The sequence below is a fragment of the Rhincodon typus genome, chromosome 7 (genome assembly GCF_021869965.1).
Source record: "Rhincodon typus isolate 14 chromosome 7, sRhiTyp1.1, whole genome shotgun sequence".
In the NCBI taxonomy this organism is placed as follows: Eukaryota; Metazoa; Chordata; class Chondrichthyes; order Orectolobiformes; family Rhincodontidae; genus Rhincodon; species Rhincodon typus.
The window spans coordinates 26,686,888-26,705,874 of record NC_063338.1 but is presented as its reverse complement, the minus strand read 5'-3'; the positions used below and the strand labels follow the sequence as shown (position 1 = coordinate 26,705,874).

The window sequence follows — 18,987 nt, the reverse complement described above, 5'->3', positions numbered from 1 at the left end:
AACTTACAGAATACCGAATGGCCTGGACAGAGTGGATGTTGGGAAGATGTTTCCATTGGTAGGAGAGCCTAGGACCCGAGGCACAGCCTTAGAGTAAAGGGAAGACCTTTTAGAACGGAGATAAGGAGAAACTCAGCCAGAGAGTGGTGAATCTATGGAATTCACTGCCACAGAAGGCTGTGGAGGCCAGGTCATTGAGTACATTTAAGACTGAGATCAATAGGTTTTTGATTATCAAGGAGATCAAGGGTTACGGGGAGAAAGTGGGAGAATGGGGTTGAAGAACTTATCAGCCATGATTGAATGGCGGAGCAGACTCGATGGGCCGAATGGCCTAATTTCTGCTCCTATGCCTTATGGTCTTTTGCTTCCCTCTGCTTCAGCCCAAGGCCACACGTCATGTTCTTCCCACTTTCCATCCCTGCTCACCTGGCTTGCTCACTCCCTACGCTCTTTGGACCTGTTGCCCAGTCTATTTCTGGTCCAGTCACCAGCAATTGATTGCAGTTGGTATTGTTGGACAGAAATATGTGTAGATTGATTCTGATTTGGAGTTCCCAGTTCTCTTTGTTCCCAGGTAATAGCAGCTATTTTAGTTAGAGGCAACATGTATACCACTGCAGTGTTTTACTAGTCTCCACTGATTTTTCCTTCAGGAATTTAACTGGCCTGCAGTTTTTTGCCTTATGCCTCCATTCCCACTTGAATAAAGGTTTCACATTTACTATTTTCCGATCCACTGGAACCCAGCAGAATCTAATGCATTTAGGGAGATTATAAACAATGCCTCTACTGTCTGTGCTGTCTCTTCTTTTAAATCCCTGGGCTGCAGATCGTCTGGTTCTGGCAACTTGTCAACAGTTTTCTCAGACCGTTTCCCTGGTGACGGTGATTATTTTACGTTCATTTGCCCTCTCACTTCTTCATTTTAAATTAGCTTTTGGAAGGTTTTAATATCATCTTCTGTGAAAACGGTCACAAAATATTTGTTCAAAGATTCCCCATCAATTTCCCAGACATGCTGTTTAGAGGATCAACACTAGCTTTTGTTAGAGTTTTCCTTTTCAAATATTTGCAGAAACTCTTTCTCTCTGCATTTATATTAACAGGTAGCTTTTGCTCATATTCTTGTTTCTTCCTTCATTTAATCCAAAAAAGCATTTTCTTTTGAGATAGCAAGAATTACAGATGCTGGAGTCAGAGATAACACCGTGTGGGGCTGGAGGAACACAACAGGCCAGGCAGCATCAGGAAAACAGGAAAGCTGACGTTTCGGGTCAGGATCCTTCTTCAGAAATGGGGGAGGGGGAAGGGAGCTCTGAAATAAATAGAGAGAGGAGGGGTGGGGCTGGGGAAGGTAGATGGGATGGTGATAGGTGAGTGCAGGTAAGCAGTGGTGGGGATTGGTCAGTGAGGTGGGAGGAGTGGATAGGTGGGAGAGAAGATGGACACGTTGCATTAGGTCAAGGAGGTGGGGATGAGAGGAAGGGAATGGTCATAGGATGAGGCCGGGGGTGGGGAGATTTTGAAACTGGTAAAGTCCACATTGAGACCATTCCCAAGGCGGAATATGAGGTGCTGCTCCTCCACTTTCTGGTGGTGTCATTGTGACACTGGAGGAGGCCCAGGATGGATATGTCGTCCAGGGAGTGGGAGGGGAAGTTAAAATAGTTTGCAACCGGAAGATGTTGTCGTTTGTCACATACAGAGCACAGATGCTCTACAAAACTGTCTCCAAGTCTCCAATTGGTCTCACCGATGTAGAGGAGGGCACATCTTATTCTTTTGTTGTTTCTTAAAGTCTGCCTAATCTTCTGATTTAACACTAATCTGAGCTCTGTAGGTCACTTTAACTCTTGCATTCCACAGGTAACTGTAGTATAAGCGTGCCACCTTATTACATGGCTGCTCATAATGGATGCTGTTGACACCATCTTCTATATGTGTTGGAAACTACAGGATCTAATGTGAAACCACTACCTGACCTGGCCAGATGAATCTCTTGTAGTTCACAAAATATGTTTTCTTGCACTGGCATCTAGTTATAGGTTACAGTGATAGGATAGATATTTTAATAAAAACTTTGAGGACTAGATCATGGGTCTTACTCCTTCCATATCCAAAGCTGCTCTGCCCAATAGTCCATTTGACACCACCATAGTGGGTACATCTGCTTGTATTTCCCCCTCGCCCTAAGCTTTCTTTCCCATTAATAATATTATACATTTGTCAATTGAATTATATCTACTGTTACCCCATCTTTGCTCAAGTCTCCAGTTTCATAAATTCAGATGATGCTCCCAAGATGGTGCTATAATGTGGTGACTGTAAACTTTTCACTGTACTCATTTGAGTACACGTGATGATAAAGCTAATTCAAGTGCATTTCCTTTGAACGTGAAACCCTGGTAGTTTGCTGGGTGGAAGATAGTTGATTTTGTTTCTTTTTCTGACTATCTGACATGTATAGGTCTCTTTTGGTTTTCAAGTTTCCCTTATGGAGTATTCCCACCTTTCAGGGTCAAAAAGGAGGGGACCCGCATTTCACGGATAAAATGAAGGATTCTGTGTTTTTTTTTCACAACTTCACAGTCTGCTGTGTGTGGCTTAAATAACAATTCCCACTTTAATCACACTTTTACTGACTCCCACCTTTCTGGCCAGGCTGTGTAGAGTCTGTTTCCCTCAGCCCAACATTAAATCTGCCCAATGTTATCACTTTACTTACTGGCTTTGTGATGTGTGTCCTGCTCTGTCAGCTTGGATTAATGTTTCTTTCATGGCCTGGAGTTGTCTACATCTTAATTCCTTTTCCCTTTTGTATTTTCCTTTTTTTTTGTGATGTTATATTCTCTCTCTTCTACCAAGAATGGAAGCTAGATCAGGAACTAATCAAATGGATTTCAACGTGCCGGTATCTCTGACGAGGGGATGAAAAAGAACAATAAAAATCAGATGTGAGCATTATAAAGGAAGAGTAATATTAATTTAATAATGATTCTATTCCATATTCCAGATCACTGCTGTTCGAACTGTGGTTCCAAACAGAAGTAACAATGAAATTATCCTGGTGCTACAACACTTTGACAACAATGTGAGCAAGGCAGTGCAAGCTTTCATGGATGGTAATAGGATTATTTTTGCCTTTGTTGCCATTGTAAATAAGTTTGACAATTTCCTGAAACATTTAGCTCTATGTCTCACCATAAAATCTGACCTAAAATACATTGCATGTTGATCTGCCCCACTACTTCATTCATGGAAGGAGTTGAGAATATAAGGTTTAACCGAATCAGCCCAGTTGGAATATGTTGCAGATTATTTCAAGCCATCTTTTCCCTGATATCAAAGGGAATGAAATTCTGCTTTCAATAGGCAAGTCAGGAATATCAATCTTTCTCTGTTGTTAATCACCTACTAATGAAATTGATTATCAAAAATCAGTACCACGCCATTAATTACAGAGAGAAAAAAACATTGGAGGCATTTCAGGAGTACACAGTCCTCGTTAACAGGGGTAATTAAAAGGGGAAAGAGTTTATATCATAGAATTAATGTCAGCATGGCCCTAACAATCTACAAGGGGTTGGTACTCTTAAGTGTGTGAACGATGCACAGATTTACGTCTCCATTAGTACTCTTGATTTCAAACCTTGCACCATGTTGTCATGATACCTGTCCAACAGACTCTGAATGAGTAACAATTTAATTACAGCTCAGTGTTAGCAACCTTGAAGTTATTTCATTTGACTCTCTGAATAGAACCTTGTGCTTTCTTCAGACCTCTTTCTCAATGTCGCTCAAGTTCAACCTGACAGTGTATAACCTTGGTGTCTAGTGACCCTGACTCCATAGTCACCAGTGAAAAAATAATTCTTTTCCTTCCTCTGTGTCTCGCTCTCGCTCTCTCGCACCATGATTTTACCCCATTAAACACTCCATTAAGTCTAAAGTATGCAGTCCTGAATGTATAGCATCAGATGTAGCGATTAAATAAAGCAGCATTAAGCTGACCTGCTGTTGTCTGTTAAAGCTGTTCATGATTCCTGGAGTATCCTGGAATGTAAAGATTTACCCTGGTGTCTTTTCTGTACTGCAAACTATCTTCTTAAACTCCCCTCCCAAAGTTTTTCCGCTCTTAATTCCAACTATTAGTGCACCAAGCTCAAGTCTTTTTCATGTTTAAGACTAATACCACCTGATCAGTTGTGTCTGGTAATTCATTCCTTTTTCCTGGCCCATTAGGCTAAACTCGATCTGAAGCTTCCACCCCTAGTGATGAACCCGAGTGTAGTTTCTCTCTTGTTTCTCACATTATCTCCAAGTTCATTTTTTTCCCTTGTGACCCAAGTGCTGTTCTCTTGATCCTATTTTCACTGAATTGCCCACCAATCAGCTTCCTTTTGTGGTCCACATGTTAACCTGATGTTAACAGTTATCCCTCTTCAGGGACTGCACCTATCTCCTTTAAATCCACCATCATCATCTCTCTCCAGACAAAAATCAACCTTTGACTTCATTGTCCTTGTAACTACTGCCGCACCTTCAATCTCCCTTTTTTCACCAAAGTATTTGAACATGTCATCATCCAAATCCATTCCTATCTTTCCCAGGCCCTTATGTTTGAATTCTTCCAATTGAGTTTCTGCCCAGTCACAGTAGAGAAACAGCTCCTATCAGTCACAGGTGCTATCCTTCATGACTGTGATAAAGAAAAGGTTTCCCCTCCTCAACCTGTCTCCATCCTTTGGTACAGTTGACCTAACCATCCTCCTCCAATGCCTCCCACTTTTATCCCACTGTGTGAGATCTATTCAAGGACTGACAATCACGTGCTTTTCTTCCTGCTCCTACACCATTAGCTCTGGTATCTCTCAAGGCCCAATCCTTGGTTCCCTCCTATCTCTCATCTATGTTCTTGATAACATCATTTGAAACCACATCAGCTTTCACAAGTACCCTGATGATCCCAGGTCTATTTCACCAGCTCTTCTCTCAGCTACTGCACTGCCTCCAAATGATCAGGCTGTTTACTGACATCTGGTATTGGATGAGCTGAAATTTCCTATGATTCAATATTGGGATTACTGAAGCCGTTTTCATGATTCCCCACAACACTCCATTCCATCATCACTGAATCTAAACCTCTCCTTGACAGCAATCTGAGGTTGAACCAAGTTGTCGATAAACCTACTGTTGCTTGGTCCCAAGATGACCTTCATGCCTTGTGTTGCCTGCAGATTTGACTATTCCAACATGTTCCTAGCCACATTCTCAACTCCTGACACTTGAGGTCACACAAAGCCCTACTACCAATGTTCTAATGTACATTCATTCACCCGTGATCCCTAGTGTTCACTAACCTATGAAGGTATCCAGTAAAGCAATCTTGAGATTTTAAAATTTTGCTTTCAAAATCTTGTGTGACTTCACACTTTGTTAACTCTCTGACCTCCTCTTGTACCACATCTGTATTAATTTAACTTTTGTAGCTCGGTTGTTCTTCCACCACTAATAGTTAGCCAGAAATGCAGTAGTGTAGAGACTCTGTTGAGATGTATAAGCAGGATTTTCACTGCAACTCAACACAGTTATAACAGTGGAGTGGGAATAGCTCCATGGAAATTCTGGGTCAGTAATTAGAATGAATACTGCTGAATAAATAAGGACTGAAGGACTGTAATACTGTAAAGGCAATGCTTTTTTCCCTTCATTTTATTCAATCCTATTTCCCCTACATTCCTGCTAATTTTAGTTTGTTTCTACAGGAAATACAATTGTTGATGTTTCCTCCATGTTCTTTGACAGGTAGTGCAGTGGAGATTTTGAAAGAATGGAATGTGCCAGGTAAAAGGAAGGTAAGACTGAGAAGCACGGAAGTGTTGTGCTAAATTGTATTTTTCTTTTGGTTGACAATATGAATAATCTAACAATCTGAATAATCTAACACCTAGCACAATAAGAAAAGGAAAAGAAAACCAAAACAGCCAGGTGGCCAGGTGAAAGAAGAGAGGGTGAGGCCTGGTGGACTGGAAGAGAATGTAGATCTCCCCCTGTCCAAAGCTGGGCTGAATGGCTACCATGCCAATGGCTCAGCCAATGATGATTCCTCAGTGGATTCTCTTAGTGAAAGGATGGAGATTGTTTCCAATGATGAGAAGGCAGCAGCAAGCCTGAAGTTGCATCAGCTGCAGGCACCTGATAAAACAGGTAAGGATGTGCAGTATTGTTCTGTTTGTTCAAGTTGTCAAGAGAATACAAGACAAGAATAGAAGAAATTTGGACAGCATCTGAGAACAAGATTTGTAACAGTTTAAGCGCAATGTTAAAAAAGAAAACACTTGGGCTGCTGAGAATGTGCAGTCCGTTCAATAAGCCAATGGCAGACTCTACCATTGTAGTCATGTTTCACAGTTTCTCACTCTCAATCTCACTGCAATTGTTTCTGTGTCTCACTCTCATTGCGATTGATTCTCAGTCTCTCACTCTCATTGCGATTGATTCTCAGTCTCTCACTCTCACTGCGATTGTTTCTCAATATCTCACTCTTTCTCACTGCGATTGTTTCTCAGTGTCTCACTCGCACTGCGATTGTTTCTCAGTGTCTCACTTGCACTGCAATTGTTTCCCAGTGTCTCACTCTCACTGTGATTCTTTCTCAGTCTCTCACTCTCACTGCGATTGTTTCTCAGTGTCTCATTCTCAGTAGTGAATGTTGGATTAGCTGAACATGGTGGGATATCATCATGGCAAATTTGGATCAAAATCTCCAACAAAGAGGTTGAGTAATGTATGTATTCTTTCACACTGTTCTGTAGAGGAAACCAAGGGGGCTGATTGGTTTTGGTCAGTAGCTTAAAATGAGTGAATATGAATTGGTAGTTGGTTTCGCAGCCTGCCAGATTTTCTCTCTCATTGAAGCCAATTCAAAATTCAAGTGGCTAATGAGTGACATGGCCTGTTATTGTAATGTGCTTTACCTGTATTTGACACTATAGTCCAAAACTAATTTCATTCCTCGTCATACAGGCCTGTGTAACCCTGTAAATCTCGTTTGTCATAAATTCAACAGCCTCTTCCCTCCAATTGTAAATGAGATCATGTCTGTCCAATGTATTTCGCACAGCTATACACCAAAAATGTGGAACACAGGGTTCCCATGGGATAGACAGCTGGAGATTTGGTAAACTAGACCACTTCCCTAGCCTCTGTTATGACTGTACATGAATGGGTTTTTATAAACAAAAATTAAAATTCTGCTTTTACCTTGGACTTGTATAACACCAATGTCATGGGTTTGATTTTCCAAAGGCTGCAGGGTGATAATTTCACAATCCTGGTCCTGGAGGTCCCAGAATTTGGTTGTCTCTGGGACAATTAGGGATTTTCAAAGGTCCAGCCAAGTGTGAGAGGTGAGTGGGGAAAAGAGCAGGAAACCTGCAGGCCACCAATTAATAGCCACTTAAGCTCTTTAAAAAGCTTTGGGGCTTACCTAGTGCAGAATGGAAATGTTCATCTTAGGGTTGGCGATTGCAAACAATTTTGTGCACGTTAGCACATGTCCTATGGTCACCATTACTGAAATTCACTTACCATTCCGGATTTAATATTCAAATTCAAATTCCATCAGCTGGTGGAGTTTCAGGCCATGTCCTCAAGCACATTAGCCTGAGCCTGTTGATTACTATTACATTTTCACTACATAGTTGCAGTAGGAGGGTGTAAGGGTCTGGAAGGGTTCAAGCTGAGAAGTGTATTCAGCACCACCAAAGATGATGATGTTTAAGGATGTGGTCGGGGGAGCAGCTTTGTATGTCAAAAGAGTGAGACCTAACATTAAACTCTCCCTCATAGTCTCAGCAACACTGCCTATCATACCAATTAAAATGTCTTCATGCGGAAATTGGTTTCTCGTTTTTGTACTTAAGCCCAATGGGAGCGCTGGGCCTTCATTTTGTCTGTGTGCTGCCTCTTTGCTGTTCCATGGTTACCAGGCCTGTAAGGTGTTACCTGTTCTCTTGGATAAGGCAGCATCATCTGCATTTGCAAGAGGGCAGTTCCAGCCTCCTCCAAGTGGCCAACACCTTTAATCGGTTCTGAACTCGTTTCCTGCACCAATTTGGACATATATTTAAGAACAGTGTGGTGAGAGCAATGTGACTGCATTTGGGACCCAGAATGCATCCTGCTTTGAAAATATGTCCTCGCATCAGCAAATGTCTGAGTGTGTGACATATACAGATAATAGGCTTGGGAACCTTTTCTCGATCTCCAACATGAAGTAAACTGGTCCAACACCAACTTCAAATGAATATTTCTGTCACTGTAAAAAATAAAGCAGGAAATGGTAAGATTAAACTTTTCCATCATAGGTGGTCAGTTAACTTAACAGCTTTCAACCATTGAAGGTATTTTGCTGAATTTATTACAAATTAAACTAGATTTTTATGATAATAAATAGCTTAGTGTGTGGTCGTGGTTGCTGTAACCTATGATGCATACTCAAACATATTATAATCTGCCTCTATTTAGGTAACCAGCACTGAATTTGTTAACTTTCAACCATTTTCTAGTTGGCCTGAGTCCTGAAGAGGAAAAGCTGCCTTTAGAGCCAACAGAACAGCTTCTTCATGATGCTAAATGTCCGCCCAACAGACCAACTACAACCAAGTCAAAACCAAAAGCTTTGTCTGGTTCCCATTCCGTGGCTCCACAGTCTCCAACAAAACCAGGAGACCTGGTATCAAACAAGAAGAGAGGTAAAGGAGCAAATTCTTGTGGAGTAGGTACCTGAAGCCCGCATGGATTTGTTGAAGGGGGAAGTGTTTCACATCTTCCATTGTGAGGATTTGTGATACACAACACGTATGTTACTGCTGGGTGTCAGAACCCTGTGGAAGCTCTGTCAGGGGCACAACTGCTGTAAGTACCTGGGAAACTTAAACTTCCAATGAGCTGATCTGTGTTGTCCCAGCCACATTGTGAATATCTCTTGAAATGATTGATCTGAGTGCCAGAGACATGGACTCGATACGTATCACTGGAAATTTACCCTAGAATCATTTAAAATGTTTAATTTCTGGTGTTACTCAGTGATTAACAGCGTAACTCAACCCACCACATCTCTCTCAATCTCCCTGATCCGAAGACCCCACTCTCCAAACCGGACCAGACATTGCCCAACTTGACTACACAATCCCTGAATCAAATATTGAGTCCCTTGCCTGATGTTGATGTGATGAACATGATATCATTCCAAAAGCTACTTGATAAAGTGCCACATATTAAGCTTGCCTTCTAAGAGGAAATCCATGGAATAAAGGGACAGCAGCAGGATGGATACAAAGTTGACTGAATTGGAGGAAACCGAGGCCTAAATGTTGCTAATTGGGTGGATAACCTGGTATTGGCACAAAGTATGTGTACCAGCACACATGGATGGCTTGGGGACTTTCCTGTCCATTCACCAGAGGCAGCCAATTCATTGGGCCTTTGGTTAGCTAGCAAATCTGAACAGGAGATGAATATTCACTGGGTTTGGAACTAATACTCTTGAAATGCATAGTTCCAGTGTGTTCTAACCCAGCTGCTACAGCATTTCCCCTTCTGTTATCTTGCATTTGATGTGATACAGGCCCATTCAGTAATATGTACCTGATATAGCACTTGTCTAGATGTTCTAGCATATCCAATGTGACATCTGTCCAGAGTAGCCTGACCTTAGTTCAAATATTCAACATTGTTGAGAATATATTTTGAAAGTTTACTGTAATCAGTCTATATTGTATACACTCATGGCCTAAATATATTTGCATCACAAACATCTACCTGCATTTATAATATTTTGTACTTTTGTGGAATATGGGCATTGCTGGCAAGGCCAATATTTAATGCCTATCCTTAATTGACCATGAGAAGGTGATGGTGTAGAAGCTAACACATTGAATTGGTGAAAGTATACTCCCAGTAATGTTAGGAAGGGATTTCCATGAATTTGATCTGGCTATAAATTTGATCTGGAGGAAACAGTGATATAGTTGGTTAAGATGGCGAAGTTTGCATAAATCTCTTTTTCTTATTGGCAAGATGGGACAAGAGTGGTCTCGTAGGGATCTGTGATGGGGCCTCAATGTTTTTACGATTTATATCAATGACATGGCTGAGGAGAGTGAAGGAATGGTAGACCATACGAAGATTGATAGAAAGGAATGTTACAAAAGAGAACATAGCAAGTTTGCAGACCAATATAGGGAGGTTAGTGGGCAATAGTCTGGCAGATGGAGTATAACATGAAAATGTGAAATAGTTTATTTTGGCAGGAAGGTAGTACTTAAATAGAGTATGACTGAAGAATTCTGAGGTGTTGAGGGATTTAAGTGTTCTTGTAAGAGGGAGAGTGAAATTTGAAACACAAACAGATCAGCAATGATCTTATTGAATGGCAGAGTAGACTTGAGCAGCCAAATGGTCTCCTTCTGATCCTAAATCAAATGTTCCGATAGTTGTGTGTGGGAGGAGAGCTTGAAGGATGACATACAGGTAGTGGTGATCCCATGCCTCTACTGCTCTTGTCCTTCTAGATGGTAGACCTTGCTGTTGAAGGAGCCTTTGTAACTTGCTGCAACGTATCTTTTACAATGTACACACTGCTTCTACTATGCATTGACATTGGAGGAAGGGGGGAGGAATTTTGAAGTTAGGAGATGGGATGCCAATAAGAAGGCTGCTTTGATCTTGATGATGAGCTTCTTCAGTGTCATTGGAGCTGCATTCATCTGAGTTTGCAGAGAACATTCCATCATATTCCTAGTCTGTGCCTGATAGATGGCAAAAATACTTTGGGGAATTAGGAGCCACATAGTTCCCAGACTTTGACCAGTTGTATCCATGTTACTTATATGGACAATCAAGTTCAGTTAGTGGTCAACAGTAACACCCAGGGTGTTGATAGTGGGGGATTCAGTGATGGTAATTATATTGGATGTCACGAGGAGACAGATTCTCCAGAATTGGAGGTGAATGTTTTCTGGCACTTGAGCAATACTCCCTCTAAGTATTTTTTTCTGCTACCTGGACCTCCATGTTCTGTATGTGGCAGCAGCTTCCAAAAGCAGAAGTCAATGCTGGGAATGACATTGGCACATCAATCAGCATGTGCGAAACCTCTGCATAGCTTGTCGGGAACATTGCATTTGAGTGGTGTGAATATTATTTGCCCCTTGTCAACCCAAGCCTGAATGTTGTCCAGGCCTTGCTCAGTATAGATATGATCTACTTCAGCATCTGAGGAATTGCCAATAATACAGAACATTGCACAATCATCAGTGAGCATCCCCACTTCAACCACAAACATCTTCCTTTGTGGGAAGTATAATTCTAACCAGTGGAGAATATTCCCCGTATTCCCATTGACTCCAGTTTTGACTGCAGTCATTGCTGCATACTTGGTTGAATCCTGTCTAGATTTAAAGGGTGGTGTCTCTCACCTCATCTCCGAAGTTCAGCTTGCCTATACATGTTTGGAACAAGGCTATAATATGGTCAGAAGCAAAGTGGCCCTGGAAGATACCAAATTGAATATCAGGGAGCAATTTATTCCTGAACATAACTGTTGATGAACTTTCCATCATTTTGCTAATGATTAGAATGATGGGGCAGCAATTGCCTGAATTGGATTTGCTCTCCTTTTTTGTGGACATTACATACCTGGCAATTCCTTACAATGTCAGATAGATGCCAGCCTTGTGGCTGTATTGGAAATATTTGGTTAGGAGTGCTGCTAATTCTGGAGCCCAAATCTTTTTTCGCCTTTGCCACTAGGTAGAACCTTTAGCTGTTTCTTGATGTCATGTGGTGTGCATCACATTGGCATAAAACTGACATCTGTGATGTTGGGGTCCTCGGGAGGAGGCTAAGACGGATCATCCATCTGACACTTCTGGCTGAAAATGGTTGCAAATGCTTCACCTTTGTCTTTTGCACTATTATGCTAGGCTCCCCAATCATTGAGATTGGGATATTGTATGTGAACACTCCTCCGCCTGTTAGCTGTTTTGTTGTCTGTCGCCATTCGCGGTTGGATGTGGCACAACTGCAGAGCTTAGATCTGATCAGTTGGTGTGGGATCGCTTAGCTGTGTCTGTTGCATGCTGCTTTCGCTGTTTGGCATGTAAGTCATCCTGGATTGTAGCTTCACCAGGCTGACAACTTTCACAGATGTTCATCTGCTAATGTGGTATACTGTATCCACTGTTCCTGATGTGGCCTCCTCTACATCGGGGAAACCAAGTGGAGGCTTGGGGACTGCTTTGCGGAACACCTACGCTCGGTTCGCAACAAACAACTGCATCTCCCAGTCGCGAACCATTTCAACTCCCCCTCTCACTCCTCAGACGACATGTCCATCCTGGGCCTCCTGCAGTGCCACAACGATGCCACCCGAAGGTTGCAGGAACAGCACCTCATATTTAGCTTGGGAACCTTGCAGCCCAGTGGTATCAATGTGGACTTTCAAGCTTCAAAATCTCCCCGCATCCCAAAACCAGCCCAGCTTGTCCCCGCCTCCCTAACCTGTCCTTCCTCCCACACCGATCTCCTACCTACTAGCCTCATCCCGCCCCCTTGACCTGTCCATCCTCCCTGGACTGACCTATCCCCTCGCTAACTCCCCACCTACACTCACCTTTATTCGCTCCACCCCCGCCTCTTTGACCTGTCTGTCTCCTCTCCACCTATCTTCTCCTTTATCCATCTTCCATCCGCCTCCCCCTCTCTCCCTATTTATTTCAGATCCCCCTTCCCCTCCCCCATTTCTGAAGAAGGGTCTAGGCCCGAAACGTCAGCTTTCCTGCTCCTCTGATGCTGCTTGGCCTGCTGTGTTCATCCAGCTCTACACCTTGTTGTCTCAGATTCTCCAGCATCTGCAGTTCCTACTATCTCTGACAACATTCACTAATGGCTTTTAAATAAAAATGTCCTTTTTACAAGAGGTTGGAGAGAAACTAAGGGAATAAATGGATACAGCAATAGGTTCTACCATATTAAAAATCCAAGTGAACTGTGTTTATCTATTTGTCAGTTGCCAATGAAGCAGAGGGAAAATTCCTGTTTAAATGGTTAAAGACATATTGGAAGTATTGTTTGAATGAACATCAGGTTAACAAATTAATAATTTTAATGTTCCCAAAAAGATGTGGGATTCCTTTGGGAAGTATATAATCACATTATACATCCTGAAAGCTGTAAGAGAAACCCCAGTTTGCACTGAGCAGCTGTTTGCCTCTGGAAGCTGTTGTCGTTCCTTCAAAATGTGCATAATTTGTAACGCACATCGACTGCATTTTGAAGATACGTTTATTTCCAGTTCATCACTTCTTCTGCTTCATCATCTCACCAAAAGGCAACCTGAACTAACTAGGAATTTTCATACATGCTGAAAAATATTGAAGTGAGCAAGCTCACTGCAGGGATCTTGGGGTAAAACAGCCAACACTTTGCAACTATTCAAAACTAATGGTGAAAAATTGTCAAGCTGTTAATTAAACCTCCAGGGTACATTTAACATTTTTCACTTCACACCAGCTGAGGGCTGAGCTGTGCTCCAGAGGGAGGATCTAGATTTTAAACGGCGCTGAATTCTGAGTGGGAGGAGGAAGGCCAGAACTGTCCTCACTGGTGCTGTATTGAGGAATGTAACATTGGCAAATGTTCCCACCCGTTATTCACTGAAGCCCAGCACAAGTCTTGATGTGTGAATGGTCGGGGAATACAGAATCTGGTTGTGATGTTTTCCAAGATTGATCGGAGTGTTGACTCTCAAACAGATTTGGATGACGTGTTCAGTGTGAATTGTAAAGCTGTTTTGGCTTTGCAGCTGGTGCTAAACTTGTGGAGAATAAATCTGGTGTCAATTTATTGAGCTAAAGATGAACAGGACCAACTGCTAACACCACCCACCACCCCCCCACCAAGGGAATTCTGTGAGGCTCAGGGTTTCAGGGAGCCAGAAGAGAAGGAGGGACTGAGGCAACGGGTCTTGTGAGAGGGTGAATTATAGAGTCATAGAGATATACAGCATGGAAACAGACTCTTTGGTCCAACTTGTCCATGCTGACCAGGTATCACAAATTAACCTAGTCCCATTTACCAGCATTTGGCCCATATCCCCCTAAACGCTTCCTATTCATATACTCATCCAGATGCCTTTTAAATATTGTTTATTGTACCAGCCTCCATCACTTCTTCTGACAGTTCATTCCATACACACACCACCCTCTGCATGAAAAAGTTGCCCCTTAGGTCCCTTTTAAATTTTTCGCCCCTCACCTTAAACCTATGCCCTCTAGTTTTGGATTCAACTGCCCTGGGGAAAAGACCTTGACTGTTCACCCAATCTATGCCGCTCATGATTTTATAACTTTCTATAAGGTCAGCCCTCAGTCTCCAGCACTCCTGGGAAAGTAGCCCCAGCTTATTCAGCCTCTCCCTATAGCTCGAACCCTCCAACTCTGGCAACAACCTTGTAGATCTTTTCTGAACCCTTTCAAGTTTCACAACATCCTTTCTATTGCAGGAGGCCAGAATTGAATGCAGTATTCCAAAAGTGGCCTAACCAATGTCCTGTACAGCTGCAACATGACCTCCCAACTCCTATAATCAATGCAAACATACCAAATGTTGTCTTCACTAACCTGTCTACCTGTGACTCCACCTTCATAGAGCTATGACCCTGCACCCCAAGGTCTCTTTGTGCGGCAACACTCCCCAAGACTTTACCATTAAATGTATAAGTCTTGCCCTGATTTGCCTTTCCAAAATGCAGCACCTCACATTTATCTAGATTAAACTCCATCTGCCACTCCCCAGTCCAACAGCCAATCTGATCAAGGTCTCATGAGAGAGAGAATTAAGGTACAGAAGGTGGAGAGACTGGGAAAAATGTGGATCACGGGAGATGGAGTACCATGAGTGCAGGCTCGGGTGAATGGGGAACTGGAATAGAGGCTTTACCATTCCTGATTGAACTTGTGCCTAGGAAGGTGTTTGGAAATACTGGTACTGGGCAAGTTTATAATAGTTAGGCCTCTGAGAATATTCTCAAGGATTGAGCCCATCGCCTTTTGTGTCATCTTTTGGTTCGATTTGTATTCCCTAGATTTCACGCATAAAGTACATGTACAGATCAGCTTTGAGGCTCACAGTTGAGATTGCATTGCATTGCTCATACAGAACATGAACTCAAACCAGAATCAATGGGGAGAGAGAGAGATCAATCTTGCTAAAAGTGGCACAGACTGATCATGCCTTGAGTAGTGATGGTTTTAGGGTAAATATCAGCATATCATAAAATTATGCCTGGTTACAGTTTGGTTAGGTGCCTGAAGAAGAGAGTGTTTGTAGGTTTATGAGGAAAGGACATAGAACTGGGATTAGTTAAGTTGTTCAAAACATGCCAAATAGCTTTCCTCTGTGCTGTAACCACTCTTTGATTCTATACTGGGACAGCATGTCTATTGCTACCCATTATACATAGACTATAAGTGTGTTTTATGTTATTGTCAGTTCTGAAGAAAGTCTGTTGCCAGGCCATGACAATCTCCAACAAAAGGGAATCTAACCATCTTGCCTTGACATTCAAAGGCTTTACCTTTAATCACATTTGCTCACATCCTGGAGTTTACCAATGACCAGAAACTGAACTGGGCCAGCTATACAAATACTGTAGAGTAGGTCACAGTTCTATGGCTGTGTAATGAATCTCCTGACTCCCCAAAGCCTGGCCCCCATCTACAAGGCACAAATCAGGAGTGTGATGGGATATTCTGCAATTACATGGATGAGTGCAGCTCCAAGAAATTCAGCACCTCCAGGGCAAAGTCAGTGAACTGCACCCCATCTGTCATCTGAAGCATTTACTCCCTCCATCACTGTGGCTGTAGTGTGTGCCATCTGCCAGATGCACCTCAAAAACTCAACAAGCTTCCTTTGAATAACAGTGAATTACTGTGGATGTTTGATCTCTGAAATAAAAACAGAAGTATTTGGAGAAACCATGCAGTTCTGGCAGCAGCTGTGGAAAGAGGTTCACAGTTAGCAGAAGAAGAGTTATCTCAGACACAAAATGTTAACTCTGTTTCTCTCTCCACAGATGCTGCCAGACCTGCTCATTTTTCCTAGCACTTTATAATGGGTGAATTATAGAAGCAACAAGCCCAGAGAACACAGGATGCCTAGGTATATTCAGGACGAGTTAGAAAAAGAAAAGCGAGATGGATAACAAGTACAAAGGGAGCAAATCAGTGGGGGTCCTAGTGAAATATAGAACATGTAGGAGGGAACTTAAGAAAGCAATGAGGAGAACAAAGACGATGCATGAAACATCACTGGCAGGTAAGATTAAGGAGAATCCCAAGATACTCTATAAGTCTATCAAGGGGAAGAGGACAGCCAGGGAAAGAGTAGGGCCCATTACGGCCCAAAGCATCAAGGGGGCAATTGTGTGTGGAACCAGGGGAGATACGAAGGGTGTTAAGCAAGTATTTTACATTTGTCTTCAATTTGGAGAAGGAGAGTGTTGGTACAGAATTTAAGAAGAGAGACTGTGAGGTTCTTGATCAGTATGACACAAGGAGTGAGGAGATTTGGAGGTTTTGGCTGACAAAAGTGAACAAATCCCCAGGTCCAGATGAGTTGATCCCAGGCTGCTGTGGGAAATGAGGGAGCAAGTTTTACAGGGGCACTGACCCAAATTTTTAAATTATCCCTGGCCGCAGGGGAGGTACCAGAGGACAGATACTGTGGTTCCACTTTTTGAGAAAGATGGTAGAGGTAAACCAGGGAATTATAGAACAGTGAGTCTCATATCAGAGGTATGGAAATTATTTGAGATAATTCTGAAGGAGCGAATTAACCTCCACTTGGAGAGGCAAGGTTTGATCAGGGAAAGTCAGTGTGGCGTTGTCAGAGGGAGGTCATATCTAACAAATTTGAAAAGATTGGAAGCTTGTGTGGAGCAATATCACTGATGTAGACAAGTTGAACCAAATGGTGTGTTCCTGTACTGCACACTCTCGGTGATTCTACATAAGTGGTTGAGTAGGGAAGAAAGGGTTGTTGAGAAAAAAATACTTGTGAATGGGATTTTGTAGTGAGAATAAAACTTTGTATTTGTTGGGAAATAATAATGCTGTCCCAGATTTTCAAACCTGACCCCAACAGTCGATGACTGCTAGAAAAATGAACCCAATGATCTCAGTACAGATTGTGCCGTAAAATGTTGGCAATCACTTCCAGGCATGTTTCAGTTTTTATGGACCCAATTAGGCAAAGCTGTTCACAACACAAGGTCCTCAAAAGAGATCACTGTCATAAACAATGTAAAATGTGGAGTGCAGTTGTAGGATCTGGAAGCAAGTGTTCTGTGAAATACCAAAACGGAAACAAAACCAGGAAATTGTCTACTTTCAATCCCAGCATGCAGCCTAGATAATATCCTTCTGTGTTCACTTTTCTTTCCCTTCATTTAAAGGAATGTTATGGATGGAAATGGCAAGCCTAAATCAAGAATATAAAAAGGGTCCAGTTTGGAAAAGGTGCCAAAGTCCTCATTTGGGTAGACAGAACAATGAAAGGCAAAACGAACTAGAGTGGAATTCTAAAGACGGGGCAGGATTGAAGCAACCTGGGTGTATATTGTACACATCATTGAAGGTGGAAAGGCAGATTAGTAAAGCAAACAGGATCCTGAGCTTTGTAAAAAGGGCAAATGGATGGAGATCAGCTGGATCAAAATTCTAGAACTCCTTCCCTAACAGCATTGTGGGTCGACCTACACCAAATGAACTGCAGGGGTTCTGAAGACAGCTCACCATCAGCTTCTCAAGGGCAACTAAGGATGGGAAATAAAATGCTAGTATCTCACACATCCCATGAATGTTGCAATCTGGCAGTTACCATGAGTCTGAATGGCTTCTCATTGATGGCCCCATGGGCTAATTCGTAAAACACGAAGTCCATTACTTCGAAACATTGCCATTTGTCCTCAACCTAGAGACTTTTCTGTGTAAAGCTGATGGTGACCTCAAGCGTGACTCAAGACGTCAGCCCTCCACGCGCTTATCTACCTGTTTACAAAATCAACAAATTGTTACTAATTGTGAATCGTAACGTTTTTGATGTTTTTCCTCATCCCTCTGACTCTTCTAGCTAGTCCCTGCTCTGGCTCCAGTCCTGCCCTCCCTTTCCCACTCTAGTTCCCACGGTGAGATTGGAGTTGTTGTAAAGAGACAAGCTGTGTTCGCGAGTGTCATGTGGATCATTTGCTTCAAAGTGGATATCTGACAGAGGGAGAGCAGGAGAAAATATTCTGCAGACACAATGGGAAGGCAATGGCCGAGTGGTATTATCGTTAGACTATTAATCCAGAAACCAAGATATAACGTTCTGGGGGCCCAGGTTTGGAATTTGAATTCATTTGAAAAAAAAACTGGAATTAAGAACCTACTAATGACCATGGAACCATTGTTGATTGTCGGAAAATCACATGTGGTTCACTAATGTCCTTCAGGGAAGGAAATCTGCCATCCTCACCTGGCCTGGCCTACATGTGACTCCAGATCCACAGCAATGTCCCAGCAAGCCATTCAGTTGTACCAATTGCTATACAGCCTCAAAGAAATGAAACCAGACAGATCATCAGGCATCGACCTAGGCATCGGAAAAGACAATGGCAGAAACAGCCCTGTCGACCCTGCAAAGTCCTCCTCACTAACATCTGGCAGCTAGTGCCAAAACTGGGAGAGCTGTCTCACAGACTAGTTAAACAACAGCCTGACATTGTCCTACTCTCAGAATCATAACATACAGACAAAGTTGCAGACACCCCCAGCACCATCCCTGGATATGTCCTATCCCACCGGTAGGACAGACCCAGCAGAGGTGGTGGCACAGTGTATACAGTCGGGAGGGAGTTGCCCTGAGAGTCCTCAA

At 42.6% G+C, this 18,987-nt stretch overlaps 1 protein-coding gene across 1 annotated transcript in view; it reads left to right on the top strand.

The window, feature by feature from the left end:
• The window catches only part of LOC109937334 (spermatogenesis-associated serine-rich protein 2), a 163,448-nt gene that overhangs the window by 78,213 nt on the left and 66,248 nt on the right, over nucleotides 1-18,987 (top strand). The window contains exons 4-7 of the mRNA XM_048598724.1: nucleotides 3,017-3,125; nucleotides 5,809-5,858; nucleotides 5,955-6,210; nucleotides 8,574-8,759. Coding sequence (XP_048454681.1) covers nucleotides 3,017-3,125; nucleotides 5,809-5,858; nucleotides 5,955-6,210; nucleotides 8,574-8,759 — 601 coding nt within the window. The remainder of the gene's footprint in view (nucleotides 1-3,016; nucleotides 3,126-5,808; nucleotides 5,859-5,954; nucleotides 6,211-8,573; nucleotides 8,760-18,987) is intronic.